This window comes from Alnus glutinosa, chromosome 3 (genome assembly GCF_958979055.1).
Source record: "Alnus glutinosa chromosome 3, dhAlnGlut1.1, whole genome shotgun sequence".
Taxonomy (NCBI): domain Eukaryota; kingdom Viridiplantae; phylum Streptophyta; class Magnoliopsida; order Fagales; family Betulaceae; genus Alnus; species Alnus glutinosa.
This window is the reverse complement of record NC_084888.1, coordinates 20,058,237-20,073,082: the sequence shown is the minus strand read 5'-3', so window position 1 is coordinate 20,073,082 and position 14,846 is coordinate 20,058,237. Positions and strand designations below refer to the sequence as shown.

Below are 14,846 nucleotides of genomic sequence, written 5' to 3'. Positions count from 1 at the left end.
GTAGCAGAATGATAGAACAAGAATATTTTGGCTCTTGAAACCGTACACATCTATTGAGTTTTCATTGATATATATAGGAGGATACAAGAGAGTTTGAATTACAATACATGACTGTATCTCATTCCTATATAATAGGATTAGAATTCTTAGCTATCTTATCTCTTATCTATTTATCATAGAATTTGAATTCTAATATAACTGAATCTTATCTAGCTTAACACTAGAGTTTGAATAGAAGTTGATTTCCTAGGTAGTATCCTTAATACCCTCCCGCAAGATCAACGGGGAAGATCGCACGTTGAGCTTGTGACATAGGTGCTGAAAACGTTGGGAGACTAGAGGTTTAGTAAGTACATCCGCAAGTTGATCCGAACTAGGAATGAACCGGATTTCCAAGGATTTATTAGCTACCCGATCACGAACAAAGTGAAAATCGATCTCCACATGCTTTGTACGAGCATGAAAAACCGGATTAACCGACATGTATGTAGCCCCAATATTATCACACCATAGAGTAGGTGGAGAACGTAAACTGATTCCAAGTTCTTGAAGTAAAGCACGAATCCATAGGAGTTCGGCAGTAGTGTTTGCAACGGCTTTATACTCTGCTTCTGTTGAGGACCTAGAGACTGTAGGTTGTTTGCGGGAGCTCCAAGATACCAAGTTAGAACCAAGAAACACACAATATGCACCCGTGGAGCGGCGATCATCGGGACATCCAGCCCAGTCAACATCCGAGTATGCTTGCAACTGAAGAGAAGAAGTACGGCTAATAAGAAGTCCATGAGAAATTGTGTGTTTCAAGTACCGAAGAATTCGTTTCACAGCTTGCCAATGAGGTTGAAGTGGGCGGTGCATAAACTGGCACACTCTATTTACTGCAAACCCTAAATCTGGTCTTGTGAGAGAGAGATACTGTAATGACCCTACAGTACTCCGGTATAGGGTTGGATCTTCCATTGGATCACCAGTGAAAGCAGAGAGAGTTGAAGAAGACGCCATAGGAGAAGATATAGGCTTGGCTTCATGCATATTTGTTTTCTTCAAGAGATCCAAAATATATCGTTTCTGTGAGAGAAGAAGACCCGCTTCCACTCTATTGACTTCAACACCTAAAAAATAGTGAAGATCACCCAATTCTTTTACTGCAAAATCAACACTTAGAAGCTTCAAAAGTTCTGTAATTGCACCTGGATCTGAGGCTGTAATGATTATGTCATCGGCATAAATTAAAAGAAAAATAGTTACTGTCTTGGTGCGATAAATGAATAGAGAGGTGTCAGCCTTAGAACCCACAAAACCAATCTGAAGTAACTTATTGCTGAGACGAGAAAACCAAGCTCGGGGAGCTTGTTTTAAGCCATAAATCGCCTTTTGAAGCTTGCACACATGATTAGGAAAGCTGGGATGAATAAAACCAGGTGGTTGTACCATGTATACATCCTCGGATAGAAAACCATGCAAGAATGCATTCTGAATATCAATCTGCTTGATGGACCAGCCTGCTGAAAAGGCAATAGAAATAACTGTCCGAATGGATGTAGGCTTGACAACAGGACTATAGGTCTCTCCAAAATCAACACCGGCCTGTTGATGAAACCCCTTAGCAACTAGACGTGCTTTATGACGTTCAATAGACCCATCAGCTTTCCGCTTAAGCTTGAATACCCACTTACAGCCTACAAGATTCTGAGAAGGCTGCTTAGCAACAAGAGACCAGGTCTGGTTTTGAAGAAGGGCATTAAATTCAACCTGCATAGCCTGTCTCCATTCCGGAACTTTGACTGCATTGGAGAAGCAAGTGGGTTCAACAAGGGCTGAATGTGTTTCTGCCACTAAACCCTGTGGAACAGGGTATCGGATGGTGCCATCTGTAAGTTGCCTCTGCTGAAAAATGTTATTCATTGACCTTGTACGCATGGGATGTACCCGAACAGGAGGACTATCTGTGTGGGAGATGGAATTAGGTTGACTAATCTCAGCAGAGGTAGGAGAAGGAGAACTGGAGGGAGAATTAGAAGAGGAGACAACTGCTGGAATATGTAGCTGAGATGTGATAGGAGGTGTTGGAAGTAAAGGAGGTAGAACCGGTGCCAGAAGTGGAGAAGGGGAAGGAGAAACAGTAGGGACAGCAGCAAAAGGAAATTGATCTTCATGGAAGATGACATCGCGGGAGATGTATACCTGACCAGACTCAAGGTGGAGGCATTTATAGCCTTTGTGATGCGGACTGTACCCAAGAAAGAGACATTCTTTGGATCGGGGGGAAAACTTATGAGAATTATAGGGTCTTAAGTTGGGAAAGCAAGCACAGCCGAACACCTTAAGAAACTTATAATCTGGAATTTGTTTAAACAGTGTCTCAAAAGGTGATTTATTGTGTAACAAAGGTGTTGGCAAGCGATTGATAAGGTAACAGGAAGTGAGACAAGCCTCATCCCAAAATTTTTGAGGGAGATGACTTTCAGCCAAGAGAGCTAGAGTAGTGTCAATGAGGTGCCTATGTTTTCTTTCGACACATCCTTGTTGTTGGTGTGTATGAGGACAAGAGATACGATGAGTTATGCCATGAGTTTGAAAATAAGAGTGAAGTGTGCGATATTCACCACCCCAGTCAGATTGAACGCTTATTATTTTGGAATTGAGTAAACGTTCAGCCATGGCTTGAAATTGAAGAAAGGTTGGCATAACATCAGATTTAGCTTGAATTGGATAAACCCAAGTGTAACGACTATAAGCATCAATAAAGGACACATAAAAGCGATTTCCATTAATTGAAAGAGTTGGGGAAGGTCCCCATACATCTGAATAAACTAATTCTAAAGGTTTACAAATGCTGGAAGTAGAAGAAGAAAACGGCAATTGATGACCCTTAGCTTGTGGGCAGATCTTGCAAGGTGTGACTGCCTTATTGGAATGAACCGGAAGCTGAAACTGAGAAAGAACACGGTGGACTGTTCGAAATGCTGGGTGACCTAAGCGCTTGTGCCAAGAAGTAGATGATGTACGAGCACCAACAAGTGCTTGATTTATTGGTGGAGAACTCGATGAGGGAAGAAGGTGATAGAGACCATCTTTAGTGCGCCCTTGATGGAGGATGATCCCGGTTTGAGAGTCCTTAATGACAAAGAAAGATGAATGAAATTCAAAAAAGACAGAATTATCAAGTGCAAATTGTCTAACCGAAAGAAGATTTTTACAGATGGAGGGAACCCGAAGGAGTTGATTTAGAACAAAAGTACGACGAGAAAGAGATAAAGAAGCTGAACCAATATGAGAGATAGGCAAACCTGATCCATCACCCACACGGATTTGATCCTGTCCATGATAGTCCTCATGAGAGATATTGAGGTTCTGCAGCGTATTTGTCATATGATGAGTAGCCCCAGTGTCCGGGTACCAAGATTCCTCAGCTGGTAGAGCCGGAGATGTATAGTAGGCCTGTGGAGAGAGCTGCTGTTGTGGGGGCTGAGACTGTTCAGAGTAGGACATATCCTGTCGATGGTAGCAGCGAATAGCAGAGTGACCAGGTTTGCCACAGATCTGACAGGAAGGCCGGGAGGAAGAAGCCGCATCCTGAGAGAAGTAGGAACCGCGTCCGCGGTTACTGGAGGAAGACCCACGGCCTCTGTTGTAAGGACGACTACCACGTCCGCGAAAACCACGTCCCCGAGAAGAGGAACCACGGGTGGAGAAGTTTGCAGCAGGGGAAAGATTATCAACAGCTGGAAGTTGCTGATCCAGTCGCATTTCATGGGCGAGAAGATGACCGTAGAGTTCATCAATGGACAGGGGATCGACTCGGGTTGTGACAGGCGTCACAAAGGGATCATATTCTGACCCGAGACCCTTGAGAAGAAAAGAGACGCTCTCAAAATCATTGAGAGGCTGACCGGCAGCGGCTAGAGTGTCGCTTAATGTCTTGATAGTCTGAAAGTACTCAGTGATTGAGTTGGAGCCCTTCTTGACAGTGGCGAGTTGAAAATAAATCTGCATGACACGCGCACGAGCTTGAGAAGCAAACATGGTGAGAAGCGTGTTCCAGAGAGCAGCAGACGAGACGCATCCAACAGCATGGACGACGTATGGCTCGGACAGTGTAGAAATTAGGATGCTCAGGATCATCTGATCACGCTGAGTCCAGGCAAGGAAGTCAGGGTTGACTATGGTGGCAGGAGCACCGGCAGTGGAGTTGGGATTGGGAATAGTTTGTGCAGGAGGTAACGAGGAGCCATCAAGAAAGCCATAGGCATCTTGGCCCTTGATATAGGCGAGAATTTGAGTTTTCCAGGCATTGAAATTGCCTTTGGAGAGTTTAATGCTAAGGTTGTGGTTCATATTTGGGACGGTGAAGACAACTGTGGGTTGGGTAGGTGGCGGAGGTGGCGGGGGAGGCTGGGAAGCATTGGAGGTTGCCGAAGCAGAGGACTCAGCGTCAGAATCGGCCATGGATCACGACGTTGGTCGGTGAGAGGGCTCTAATACCATGATAGAACAAGAATATTTTGGCTCTTGAAACCGTACACATCTATTGAGTTTTCATTGATATATATAGGAGGATACAAGAGAGTTTGAATTACAATACATGACTGTATCTCATTCCTATATAATAGGATTAGAATTCTTAGCTATCTTATCTCTTATCTATTTATCATAGAATTTGAATTCTAATATAACTGAATCTTATCTAGCTTAACACTAGAGTTTGAATAGAAGTTGATTTCCTAGGTAGTATCCTTAATACAGAACGACCACCTCCGATCCCTCACTTTCAATTTACCACCACGTCCTCCACATGAACCACCACCACAGGAGACAACGAAAGCTTATCATGCAGGCCTCACTGTGATTAGAACTCAGCTTGCTGAGAATCACTACCTGAGAGCCTAGAAAAGACCTCATGAAGAGAGGGAAGCTCAAAACTACATAAAATCTGCACAGGAGCCACCTCATACTCTGGTTTTAAGTCAAGAAGAAATTGAACGACATCTACATCTTGACGTTTTTTCATATGTGAGTGGTTGATACATGTTACTTTCTTCCATCACACCCATGACTTGAGAATAATAATTCTCAAAACTCGTAAGTTTCCTGTTCAAGCCCAAAATATTGCTTACACGTACACCTTGTAAACCCGAGTAACATTCTCAGCGCTAGTATATATATATATATATATATATATATATACTCAAAGCGCTTCCAAATAAGTTTGGCGATACGTAGATGCAACAAAGTAGAGTCGGTACTAGTAAGATTGAGGGATATGATTTGATAATCTTAACAGTCCCAATGAGAATTAAGACTGAACCCAAAGTAATGAGTTCGAGATTAGCAACCATATTACTTGTCCAGACAAAACACCCAATTAATAGCAAGAAATTCAATATAACCAATTAACACATAAAACCACTTAAGTGCATCGGAGCGCAACCCTAGTACATAGGATTTATACAAAGAGTCCCCATTAAAGGCTTAAAGAAGAACAAAAATCAACAAATTCAGAAAAGTCAGAAACATGAGAAATATTAAACACTCCTGTCCAATTCAGCGAATTTTTGATCAGTGTTGGCGTTTTTGCGGAATTTCAGCTTATTTACGTTGGATTTAGTGCATTTTCTTGTTCATGTCTTATTTATAAAGTCTGGCTTTATGTTTGTATGTTCGAAGCTGTTCCAGCTTGAGGGGGAGTAGTATTCAGAGTTTGTTTGTGTTCTTCCAAGCCAAGCATATATCTAATATGCTATGTATGTAATGAGCTGTGTGTGAGCTCATTATACAAAGCTCCAATATATGTGGAATGAATTGAGAGAGGGACAACATAGAAACAGCTCTTCCTTTTTCATATGTTCTATTCTTATTTTCACTCTAGAGGAAAGGACAGCTGGTAAAAGATTATAGAAATATGGACACTTAATTGGGACACCTAATAGAGATACCTGGTCCTTTCCCGTTATATTACAATATTACCCTCATTTTCTAACAGTAAGGATAGTTCCTAACCTTTCCTTTATGACTATCGTGACTTTTGTTTATTTCGTTACATCTGCTGCTTTGTCTCCTGGATGCTGTACACATAGATATCCTTTAAGTTGTGGGAGTTGCATGGAAGGAGTTTCATCTATTTATTTAATTCATTGTTACTGAGACCAACTTTCTTTTCTTTGAAAGAAATGAAAATGGGTAGTTATACCTTTGAAATTGAAGATCCTGATGTATGCTAACTATATTTTGCAGTCTCTGCCCTTAATGTGATGTATAGCAGCTTAAAATCTCCTTCACAACTGACTGGCTGGAAATCGAGTGGGGGTGACCCTTGTGGTGATTCCTGGGAAGGGATCAAATGCTCAGGCTCATCTGTAACTGAAATGTATTTACCTTTTTCTAATATATGTTGATAATTGCCTTCACCTAAATCCACCTGGTTTAGGGAAGTTATTATTTAAATATTTTATGTAATGTGTTTAAATTTCTCTGAATTGGAACCTTCTTTCTATTAAAAAATATGCAGAAACTTATCTGACCTTGGACTCACTGGATCAATGGGCTACCAGCTGTCAAGCTTGACATCTGTCACTCGCTTGTGAGGCCTAGTTTTAAAAGATAGGCATTTTTTATGCTAAACTTTTCTTTTTCTTAGACATAAATTCACCTGAAGGCAAATCATTTGTTTGTCTAGTACAGTGATTTAAGCAGGAACAACCTCAAGGGTGATATACAATATCAGCTCCCTCCTAATGCAGTTCACATGTAAGTCAGCAGACAAATGACTCGTATACCAATAGTAAATTAACCTCTAGAGAATATATTGTGACACCATAAATGATGTGTTTTCTGCATGATGACGGTACATGTGTGGCACTCTTATGGTCTGTGAACATAATTTGATGGTCTTCTGCAACAGTCTTTTGAAGTTTTACACTGTTCCCCTAGATTCATTTTATGAATTTATAGTCTTTTATTTCTTTTGATCTTTTTGTAGTTTTTCACTGACCTTCACAAGGAGTGGAACAGTTAAGCTAATTTCAGTAATTGGATTAGGCTGAATTTCACCTGCAATTCCTTCCGTATTGCTTTAAGTTGATGACCTGCATCTTTATTCACCCCCTTTAATTGGTTACCTTGGTGGCTTGTGTGATGAAAGTAGAAGAGAGAGAGAGAGAGAGAGAGAGAGAGAGAGAGAAATTCTTATTCAATTGTCCTTGTTTCATTACATAGGTTTAAATAGAAGAAACCTATAGACTAATATTTTTTTGATAAGTACTAAGGTTTTATTAAAAAAGCGTAAGGCGCCCATAAGTACACAGTAGCAACCAATGCAGCCTACAACAAGAAAGAAAACCCAACAACCATAAAAAACCTATGAACTCTCAAAAACCCAAACCCTCAAACCCAAAACCTTCGGGAGACCCCAACCCTACACCGTGTGCGTCTTGCCTTTTCTAAGCCGGGAGGACGCACTAGAATCACCATAGTTGATGGAGCTTACCAGATTCAAAACTTCCCTCCTACCTTTTGGTCTTTGGGTGTGCTGCCTTACCTCCTCGATGGAAGTCCTCTACAATGGCTTTCAAAAAGGCCAAGGATGGATTCATATTCTCATAGTCGCCATCCTCCCCATCCCATACCTCGTCGCCCTGCTCCCACAAAACCACCTCCCCAGACGGACCAAAACCTATTGGCCACTTCTGAGATTGGGGCAAATCATTCACCCTGGAATCATCACCCTTTCTAACAATAAGCGTGACCCAACCACCCAAGGGGGAGGGAATCCCTACCATCCTAACTTCCTTTACTTTCGAAGTCGATGATGACATGACCAACTCTAAAAGTGAGGTAAGAGGAGTTAAAGCTTTCACAGCCGGGCTCGGGTTGAGAAACCCTCGCCGAAGGAAACCCTTCTTCAAAGTAGATGGCTTAATAAAACCCTTCACAGAATCTGCCACTCCCACAGCTTCCTTGGCTGAAAAACTGACAAGCAACCTGAATGCTGTCACAGACTCTGCAACTAAATTCTCATCCAAGTGCCTTGATTTGCCTTCCGGTAGTACTTCTAGAAAGGCTTAGATTGAAGCAGAAGAACGGAGCCTCTCTCCCAACTCAGCCACCCTTGAAAACTGTGAAGGGGGGAAGATGGGCTGAGAAGACCCCTTAGGTCTGAGCTGAGGGGCCAAGCAAGCACCATTGAAACTGCTTTTATATGGAGGAGAGGTACCGAAAGAACCAAACCTAACAACAGTGCTTACCGGTGCCGAAAAAGGCTCCTCAGACCTGTAAGAAATCCAGAGACGTTGAAGATAGAACCACCGGCATCGTTAGGGGGGGAAAGTCGAATGGTGAGACTATCGGATTCTCTAGCTCCAGTGAAAATTGAACCACGACCTCCAAACACAACCAACTCGGTAGAAGGAGAATCGACCACTGCATCGGAAAGACACCCATGAGTCGTCAGCCTACGCCCCAAATCCACATGACCGAATACCTGGGGGTTAATCATCGTCTAATTAGCGAGAATCTTTTCCTGAACAGCCGCCGATGAAGCCACATAAGTAATCGGAAAATGAAAAGGAAGAGAATCGGTGCCCGGATCTGAATCTGGGTCCGAAACCGCATTTGGACCTGGGTTTGAAACCGTACCCGTACCCGAACCCAAACTCCGACACTACAGAAGAGAGCTCACACCCTGCAGTTCCTCTAGCCTTCTTCAGGATGGGCTTAAACTCAACCCAAGCACTCTTGACACCTAGAGAGAGTTTGGGCTTTAGACCTAGCCCAAAGAATTGAGCCACTTTTGTTGAAACCCGGTCCAAGTTTGACTTGAGGAGCTCGAGAAACTTATTCCAAAACCTAGGATACTCCAGCTTCATCTTCCTAACCTTGTTGCCTCCATGACTCTGGATCTCCTGTTTCTTCTCCATTAACCTTGGTGACTTCTCCTCCAAATCAAAGCAGTTCACCGCCACTCTCAAATCCTCTTCGTCTCTAAACAATGACATCGGTGGCAGGTCCAACTTGTGCATCTCCGGCATCGGCATTGGCGTGGCCGGGATCTTAAAAGAAGATCCAATTGCCTCACACACCACCTCCGTATAAGACGAAACCACCCCACCCTTCTCGGGGCTAACCCCAAAAGAATGCCCATCGGACGAATTTTGCATCTCCTTCTCCTCCGAAGAACCCTCTACAACCACCATCGACCTAGACGCTGATTCTAGAAACGCCACCATCTTGCTAAGCTCACCCGCAACTCGCCTCCAACCTTGCCCTTCTCGACCCTCAAGGAACCAAATAAACCATTTCCGGCCACCAATTGCGAAAGAGGCCACCTCCAGAAACCTACCTGCCCGATTTCCACCTCTCTGAACAATCAGCACCTTCGAATCCTCCCGAAAAGACTTAACAAAGTTCTCAACCCCTGGCTACTTCAGCGCCTCCTTCATTGTGGCTACCAACCAAGCGGAACAGAGAGAGCCCAAAACCACCACCCCTAAGAAAGACTTCATTTTTTCCTCCAAATGAAACTGAGATAAACCAAACTTCGCCTAAAAAAAGAAATCTTTAGCTTCCACGACAAATCTGCGCTCCATGACTGGCCTCAAGTGTCAAGCTTCGAGAAACCACATTTCAGAGGATGAACCTAGAAAAAAGGGGAAAAACAAGCTGAGCTAAATGAAGAAAAAAAGAAGAAGAGAGAATAAGGCGAATTGAAGCTGAAAGCTAGTGGGACGCGCCTACACGCGCCACCGCTAGTGGAGGGACGAAGAGAGGGAGTGAGAGAGAGGAGAGATACCAACTTGTGACCTCATTTCTCTTTCCAGCCCTATAGACTAATATGGAAAGAATAAAAGACAATGTTACAATCATAATAACTTAAGGAGAATAAATTCATAGTATGTCGGTATTTTCCATCTTCAACACTTCTTCTCAAGTTGAGGCATCGATGTTTCGCATAGGGCTGGCAAAACGGGTTCACCTGTCGGGTTCGGGTCAACCCATTTGACCGACCAACCCGTTAAGGGTCAACCCTAACATGACTCGTTTAGCTAAAATGGGTCAGACCCTTCGACCCTAACATTACCCACTTAAATAACAGGTTGACACGATACGATCTGTTTGACCTATTTATTTTAACAAGTCATGTCGGGTTGACCGGACCCATCTGACCCAAACATGAAAAGAATGAGGGAATAAAAAGAAAAAGAAAAAGGAACATAGGCAAGAAAACGTGAAGGAAAAGAAGAGATTGAAGTGAAGAGGAGTGAAGAGTTCGAGAGGCTTATAAGTTTTACTCTTCTTTAGGTTTTAGAGTTTTGATGTTTTATTATATTTTTTTAAGGAAAAAAAAAAAAAGATACGGGTCAGACGGGTCAACTCGCGAGTCAAGTGGGTTGACTCATTTGACACGTTTATTAATCGTGTCATAAATGGGTCAACCCGTTTATGCCAAATCCTAACCTTATAACTTCGTATCGGGTTCGTGGGTCGTGTCAAAAATTGTTAGCTCTAGTCTCGTATGCCCAACTTGGATAAGGCTAAATGAAGTACACTACTAAACACTCCCTTTGTCAAAATATCCGCAAGTTGTTTTCCTGTCTTCACATATGTTGTGCACATGATATCGTCTCAGAGTTTTTCTTTAAAAAAGTGTTGATCAATTTCAACATGCTCGGTTCGATCATGCTGGATTGGATTGTCAGCAATACTAATTGCTGTTTTATTGTCACAATATAATCCCATAGGATCCTTGGAGTCAAACCCAAGCTCTTTCAAGAGTATTTTCAACCATAATATTTCACACATTCCATGAGCCATGACTCTGAATTCTATTTTTGCATTGGAGTTGGCAACCATTGATTGTTTCTTGCTATGCCATGTAACCAAATTACCTCCCACAAATGTACAATACGCTGACGTGGACCGTCTATCCATAATTGAGCTAGCCTAATCTGCATCTGTATGCGCTTCTACTTTCAAATGATCATGTCTAGAAAACAGCGGTCCCTTACCTGGTGAGGATATTTAAGTAGCGAAAGATTCAGTAAACTACTTCCATCTGAGTCTCTCGTGGAGAATGTATAAATTGACTTATCACACTAGCATCATATGCAATGTCTGGACCAGTGTGAGATAGATAAATCAATTGGCCAACCAATCGCTGATATCTTCCTGTGTCTACCAGAGGACTCTCACTAACTTCTCCCAGTTTTAACTTTTACTTCTACTGGTTTATTAGTGGCTTTGTATCCGAGCAATCCTGTTTCTTTAAGAAGATCAAGAATATATTTCCTTTGTGAGATAAATATCCCATGCCTTGACCTTGCTACCTCAATGCCGAGAAAGTACTTTAGACTGCCCAAGTCTTTTATTTCAAACTCATTGGCAAGAGAGTGCTTTAAGTTTTGTAACTCCCAATCATCATTACTTATTAAGACAATATCATCAACATAGACAATCAAAGCTGTTACCTCAATGCTGAGAAAGTACTTTAGACTGCCCAAGTCTTTTATTTCAAACTCATTGGCAAGAGAGTGCTTTAAGTTCTGTAACTCCCAATCATCATTACTTATTAAGACAATATCATCAACATATACAATCAAAGCTGTTATCTTTCCCTGAGTGGAATGCTTAATAAAAAGTGTATGATCAGCTTGACTTTGCTTGTAACCAAATCTCTGCATAGCCTAGGAAAACCGCTCGAACCATGCTCTTGGTGATTGTTTTAGACTAAACAAAGCCTTCTTTAGTTTGCATATTTTTCCCATTGAGGATGAATCTTCGAGTCCAAGAGGAATGTCCATGTATATTTCTTTTAGATCTCCATGAAGAAATGCATTTTTTACATCAAATTGATGGAGAGGCCAATCCAAATTTGCAACTATAGAAAGTAGAACTCTAATTGAGTTCATCTTTCCTACTGGAGCAAATTTCTCCTCATAGTCAATCCCATAGATTTGTGTAAAACCTTTTGCAACAAGTCTAGCCTTGTATTATTCCGTAGAACCATCGGCCTTATGTTTTATTGTGAACACCCACTTGCATCCAATTGCCTTCTTCCCATTAGGCAATTTAACAAGATCCCAAGTCATGTTTTTGTGAAGAGCTTCCATCTCTTCTTGCATTGCTGTCCTCTACTTTGGATCATTAAGTGCCTCTTGTAGATTTCTAGGGATAGACACAGATGACAATTTGGACACAAATGAACGATATGATGGTAAAAGATGTTGATAGGAAACAAAATCAGAGATGGGATGGTGTGTGCACGACCTAACTCCTTTGCGTTGTGCAATAGGTAGACCATATCATTAACAACAGGTATTACAAAATTCATATCAGGAATAGAAGTAGTGTTACCTGAGTCAGGATCAGATGTTTGGCATGTAGCATCAAGAATGGTCTTATTTTTCTGGCGTTTGGAGTAAACTCTCAACTCTTCCACAGGTGTCGTAGATGACTTATTTGTAGGTTCAATAGGAGACTCATTAGTAAGTTGTTGTTTCTCTTGCTCAGGCATAAGAGTAGGAATAGGTAACGGAGTCAAAAAATCCTCTTCAATCTGACTCTCCCCCTGAAGAGGAGTTTGGGATGGAGAGAAATAGGATTGTGTTTCAAAGAAAGTGACATCCATTGAGATAAAGTGTTTTTTTGATGGTGGATGACAACATTTGTACCTCTTCTGAGTAGGAGAATAGCCTACAAAGGCACATTTGAGGGCTCGAGGGTCTAACTTACCCGAGCAGGACCATGAATATGGATGAAGCAAACACAACTAAAGATCTTAGGTTAGACACCTTTTGAAGCTTTTCCGGTAGCTCGTGTGGTGCTGAGCCTTCCGCCTTTGCTCCTCCTCCCCTCTTAAGGGCTTCTGAGTTGGGGGAGAAGATTCATTCTTCTCTCCCCTTGCTGCATAATTCCAAACCTTTTTCAGCATTATCATCGGAGTGCTCGGGAGTTCAGGGAAGGTCATTCTATGAAGTGGAATGATGGGTTACTTTCAGATTCCCTGGAACCCTCGAAGATAACTGTCGGCTTTGCTGTTGATAAGGTTATGGTTGCAAAGCCTCCAGTGAAGAAGGTTGCAGAGCCTCCAGTGAAGCAGGGCCTACTTTAGGAAGGGGTTTCTCAACCCTCACCCGTCTGTGCCAGTCTCTCTCAATTCGCCTCGGGAGGTCATTGATGTTTGGGTGGTAGGACCTTCCTCCCCTCTGAGTAGTTGCATCATTCCTTCATCGGTTGAGGGAAATGGATTCTCCCAATCTTGGGATTGGTTTGTTGGTTTTGATCATAATGGGGAGATTGTGGTTTGGGAGGAGGATGTTGATTTTTGGGATGGATTGCCCTTGGATTGGGGCGTTGGATAGTGTTTTTGGGGAGGAGGCATTGGCAATTCGGGATGCCATGGAAGAAGAATTTCAGTGAGATAAGATGATAGCGTGCTAGAAGTCCAAAGGCAAGAGGGTGCTCCTGAATTTGCAAAGCTTCATCAATTATGGCAACGTTAAAGCTTCCACTAGGCGTAGGAAAGGTAAGGCTCACATGATGTAGGGTTGTGTGCCTTAGTGGGTTTTGTGGGTTGTATCTCGGGTCCTTGGGCTTTTTTCCTTGTGTTTTTGTTTGGGTTCTTTTATGGGTGTTTTTGTTTGGGTTCTTTTGTGGGTTGTTTTTTGGTGTCTTTTTTCGACTTCTAGGGTTTAGGTTCTGTGGTTTTTGTTGGGTTTTTGCGGGTTAGTTTTGAATGCTCCTGTGTATACTACCTGTGTACTTAGGGGTGCCTTACACTCTCTTTAATAAAATTTTGCTTACTTATAAAAAAATAAAAAAAAAGTAGAGAAAGGTGGGGACGACACCTTAAGGGGTGTTTTAAACTCTAAGACCCGAGAAGGCATCCTATTAAACCCCGAGCAGGACCATGAATATGGACAAAGCAAACACAACCAAAGATCTTCGGAGAGACACCTTTTGAAGTAGAGAAAGGTGGGGCAACACCTCAAGGGGTGTTTTAAACTCTAAAACCCGAGAAGGCATCCTATTAATGAAATAAGCAGCAGTGAGTAAGGCGTTCCCCCCAATAAGATTTGAGAAAATACATATCAAGCATTAGTTAACGAGTTACCTCTAAAAGATGCCGATTTTTCTGTTCAAAAACACCATTTTGTTGCAGAGTATCGACACAAGTGGTTTGGTGTATAATGCCTTACTCACGGAAATACAGTCCAAGCCCACTGGACATATACTCACCTTCATTGCCAGAATGAACAATTTTGATAATGGTTTTAAATTGGGTATGCACCATCTTGTGAAACGTCTAAAACCAGAGGACACATCACTTTTTTCTTTTAACAAAGTAAACATGTAGTCAAAGAAAAATCATCAATAAAAGAGACAAACCACCGATAATCAGAAAAAGAAACCACCCGTGAAGGGCTCCACTCATCATTATGAGCAAGAACAAAAGGCTCATCACTTTTATTCATACTAGGAGAAAAGGATATGCGATGGTGTCTAGAAAGGTCACAAGTTTCACACTAAAACTTAGAAATGTTTTATGCATAAATAAAGAAGGAAACATGTGTTGCAAAATTTAAAAGGAAGGGTGCCCTATGTGTAAGAAGCATGGGGAGTCCGTTTATCACCTTCTTCTTCATTGTGATGTGGCACGGGTTGTTTGGAGTTTTTTTTATAGCTTGTTTGGGGTGGAGTGAGTTATGCCTAGTAGTGTCTTGGATTTATTGACTGGTTGGGGCACTTTGCTGGGTCGTGGTCCTGTTTTCTGTATTTGGAAGCAAGTTCCTTTATGTGTTTTGTGGGGCTTGTGGCGTGAGAGAAATTCTAGGCTTTTTGAGAATGTGGAG

At 42.1% G+C, this 14,846-nt stretch overlaps 1 protein-coding gene across 3 annotated transcripts in view; it reads left to right on the top strand.

The window, feature by feature from the left end:
- Positions 1–14,846, top strand: part of LOC133864387 (protein STRUBBELIG-RECEPTOR FAMILY 5) — a 43,032-nt gene that overhangs the window by 2,214 nt on the left and 25,972 nt on the right. For all 3 annotated transcript variants that reach the window (XM_062300712.1, XM_062300713.1, XM_062300714.1), the window contains 3 exons: positions 6,235–6,367; positions 6,509–6,580; positions 6,682–6,747. In XM_062300712.1, coding sequence (XP_062156696.1) covers positions 6,235–6,367; positions 6,509–6,580; positions 6,682–6,747 — 271 coding nt within the window. The remainder of the gene's footprint in view (positions 1–6,234; positions 6,368–6,508; positions 6,581–6,681; positions 6,748–14,846) is intronic.